This window comes from Leuciscus leuciscus, assembly GCF_965113295.1.
Source record: "Leuciscus leuciscus genome assembly, chromosome: 17".
NCBI lineage: Eukaryota > Metazoa > Chordata > Actinopteri > Cypriniformes > Leuciscidae > Leuciscus > Leuciscus leuciscus.
In genome coordinates, this window is record NC_138741.1 from 10,705,982 (window position 1) to 10,709,596 (window position 3,615).

At 51.6% G+C, this 3,615-nt stretch overlaps 1 protein-coding gene across 1 annotated transcript; it reads left to right on the top strand.

The window, feature by feature from the left end:
- The first annotated feature begins 428 nt into the window (after positions 1–428).
- LOC309479274 (retrovirus-related Pol polyprotein from type-1 retrotransposable element R2) lies at positions 429–3,205 on the top strand. The gene is made up of 2 exons (XM_082143310.1): positions 429–3,036; positions 3,079–3,205. Exons 1-2 carry the CDS (start codon positions 1,836–1,838, stop codon positions 3,135–3,137), a joined length of 1,260 nt encoding a protein of 419 aa, XP_081999436.1. The 5' UTR covers positions 429–1,835; the 3' UTR covers positions 3,138–3,205.
- Positions 3,206–3,615: the final 410 nt, after the last annotated feature.

Consider the following 3,615-nt stretch of genomic DNA (forward strand, 5'->3'; position numbering starts at 1 on the left):
TTTACAGGACTAAATGTACGAACATGTATCACCAGTGTCATGTATTGCCTTTTTGTATTGTCAGAGTGTGAACAGCTTATAACGAAACTTTAAAAAGTAGACCTTCTCTGACTTAGGTTGTCTGAAAACCTGTAGACTGATTTTTATGTGTTTCTATGTGAAGCACTCAGGCCGGTTTTACCTGAAAAATCCAAAGGACGTGACGGTTACATGCGCTCGCGAGAGCCTCTCTTCCATGACACATGAAATGAATGCTTATAACTGTTTGAATGCTAGCGTTCCAAAGAGTTGCTTGCTGCAGTTCACTTAACGGCCACCGATGTCGCTAATAACAAAGGTTTTTCTAAAGTGAATTCTACAAATAGCCCCTTTATATATATATTTGTTAGGGCAGGAGAACAGCCACAAGCAGGGAGGAAGGTACCAGCAGGGATCCTGGCATCAGCCAAGGACTGGAAACTCTCTGTGGATTTGGAGAAGCAGTTGAAATTCCCCCAGCACATCGTCAGCACAACTATGAGGCCAGATATCATTCTAGTCTCAGAGAGTACCAAGAATATAATCATCATGGAGCTGACCGTGCCATGGGAGGACCGCTTGGGAGAAGCCCACGAAAGAAAGATGACCAAATATGAACATCTGGTAACAGACTGCCGAGCACAGGGCTGGAAGGCGAGATGCATGCCTATCGAGGTTGGCTGCAGAGGATTTGTGGGGCGCTCCCTCCACAAAGCCTTTACTGCGCTGGGCATTGCAGGAACAACAAGGAGCAGGGCCATCAAGAACACCACCGACGCAGCCGAGAAAGCCTCGAGATGGCTCTGGATCCGTAGAGGAGCACCATGGGGGCAAGCGAGTGCTACCTGAACACAAGTCGCGGTCTGATCAGCCGTGGCTGGGTCGCCTGGGCGAGGGTGTCTGATGTTGAAAGACCCGAAACATCCGAGGACCCCAGGTTACATCACTGATGATGTGTTCAGGTGCATCTGAAGATGTGTTTTAAGAACTATTTGTTCTGGCAAGGCCAGTGACTCCCAGGAATAGACTGGTTGACAACCAGGAAGAGGCTGGTGACTACTGGAGAGACAGTTGGCAGCTTGGGAAGACAGCACTCGGGGTGGGAAGGGTTGGCAGCCCAAACCACATTCTCCGAGAGGAGGAACCCCTTTTTGAAGCTACAGATCGACTCATGGAAGTATACCCCCAGGGGAGCCCGAGAGGGGGGGAGAATGAGAACCCCAATCTGACAGACCCAAGGTTACCGACTAATGGCAATGGAGAAACGACAACGACCGCAGTATGCAGGTGCGGAAAAACCTGCAAAAACAGCCGTGGCCTAAAGATCCACCAAGCCAGGATGAAGTGTTTGGAGAACAAACATGTGTCACAGCGCACAGATGCTACATCTGATGAGACGCAGGAGGAGCCGAGCCAGGAAGCACCCCATAGTGCTCAGAGCCTCCGTGTGCCACTAACCGTTCTCCCAGGTCTTCTGCCCCAGGCAAAGGCGCGAATCAAGTGGCCGCAGGCCTGTAAGACGGCAGTCTGGAGCCAGTTTGACGAGGACGTCGACAAGGTGCTTGAAGCAACAGAGAAGGGAGATGTGGACCGAAGGCTGCAGGCAATGACGATCATCATCTCCAGCCTAGCTCAGGAAAGGTTCGGTGCTGAGGAGAAGCGATCAACTCCAACCACCTACTCCATGAACCACAGAGCAGTGAAGATCCACAAAATCAGGCAGGAGTTGAAGTCCCTCAAGAAGCAGCACAAGGAAGCCAGTGAGGAGCAACGCCCCCCCCTTGGAGGAGTTGAGAGCTGTCTTGAGGAAAAGGCTGATGACCTTGCGCAGAGCAGAATGGCACCGAAGGCGTCGAAAGGAGAGATCCAGAAAGAGAGCTTCGTTCATTGCCAACCCCTTTGGCTTCACTAAACAGCTCCTGGGACAGAAGCGTGATGGAAAGTTGCTCTGTTCAAAAGAGGAAATTGACCAGCATCTGCACAGCACTTACAGTGACCCTCTCCGGGAGGAAGAGTTGGGCCAGTGCAACATCCTTGTAGATCCACCTCCCCCAACCAAGGAGTTTGACAGCAGGGAGCCACTGTTGAAAGAAGTCCAGGAGGTTGTGCGTAAGGCACGATCTAGCTCTGCCCCTGGACCAAGTGGAATCCCATATAAGGTCTACAAGAACTGCCCCTTGCTACTCAAGCGACTCTGGAAGATCATTCGAGTCATTTGGAGAAGAGGAAAGGTGGCAAAGCAGTGGAGATTTGCTGAGGGAGTCTGGATCCCTAAGGAGAAAGATTCCAAGAAGATTAATCAGTTCAGAATAATCTCATTGCTGAGCGTGGAAGGCAAGATCTTCTTCAGTATAGTAGCAAGGCGTCTGACCAACTTCCTCTTAACTAACAACTACATAGACACATCAGTGCAAAAGGGAGGAATTGCTGGAGTTCCAGGATGCTTGGAACACACGGGAGTGGTGACTCAGCTCATCCGGGAAGCTCGTGAACACAAGGGAGACCTCACGGTACTGTGGTTAGACCTAGCCAATGCATATGGCTCTATCCCCCACAAGCTGGTCCAGACCACCATGACCAAGCACCATGTGCCACATCACATTGCAGATCTGATCTTGGATTATTACAACCATTTCAGGATGCGAGTCTCTGCAGGAGGTGTGACATCAGATTGGCACAAACTGGAGGTGGGAATAATCACAGGCTGCACCATCTCTGTGATCCTATTTGCGGTGGCCATGAATATGATTGTCAAATCGGCAGAGCCTGAGTGTCGGGGGCCCCAAAGCAGAGGAGGGGTCCGCCAACCGCCAATCAGAGCATTTATGGATGACCTGACAGTCACCACAGAGTCAGTGCCAGGAGGCAGGTGGATACTCCAAGGGCTGGAAAAGCTCATCCGGTGGGCTAGGATGGAGTTCAAACCAGCCAAGTCCCGTTCGCTAGTGCTGAAGAAGGGCAAGGTCACGGACAGGTTCCATTTTAGCATCAAAGGAGCAAAGATACCATCACTGTCATGTCAGAACAGCCGGTGAAAAGCTTGGGCAAGGTTTTTGACAGCAGCCTCAGAGACTTCGCATCAGTTCAGTCAACCTGCCAGGAGCTGGACAGCTGGTTAAGAGCAACAGACCGTTCTGGCCTCCCCGGCAAGTTTAAAGCGTGGATTTACCAACATGGTATACTGCCAAGAATACTCTGGCCGCTACTTGTGTATGAGGTTCCCATTTCCACGGTGGAGACCTTGGAAAGAAAGGTCAGCAGCTGTCTCAGGAGATGGTTAGGGTTGCCCAGGAGTCTCAGCAACATCGCCCTCTATGGAAACACCACAATGCTCCGGTTGCCTCTGAAATCCCTGGAAGAGGAGTTTAAAGTGACTCGGGCACGTGAGGTGCTGATGTATAGAGACTCCAACGACCCAAAGGTGGCCCAGGCAGGAGTGCTGGTGAAGACAGGGAGGAAGTGGAGCGCCCAAGCCGCTGTGCTGGATGCACAGGCTCGACTGCGGCACAAAGAACTTGTGGGAGTGGTGGCCCAAGGCAGAGCAGGCTTGGGGATGTTCCCAACACCTCCTCGACAGAAAGAGTGGAAGGGGAAGGA

Excerpts from the sequence above, each read along its gene's own strand:
- LOC309479274 (XM_082143310.1), top strand. The coding sequence starts at position 1,836 with ATGACCTTGCGCAGAGCAGAATGGCACCGAAGGCGTCGAAAGGAGAGA. Across the intron at positions 3,037-3,078 it reads AAAGATACCATCACTGTCAT|CAGCCTCAGAGACTTCGCAT; the intron begins GTCAGAACAGCC and ends GGTTTTTGACAG.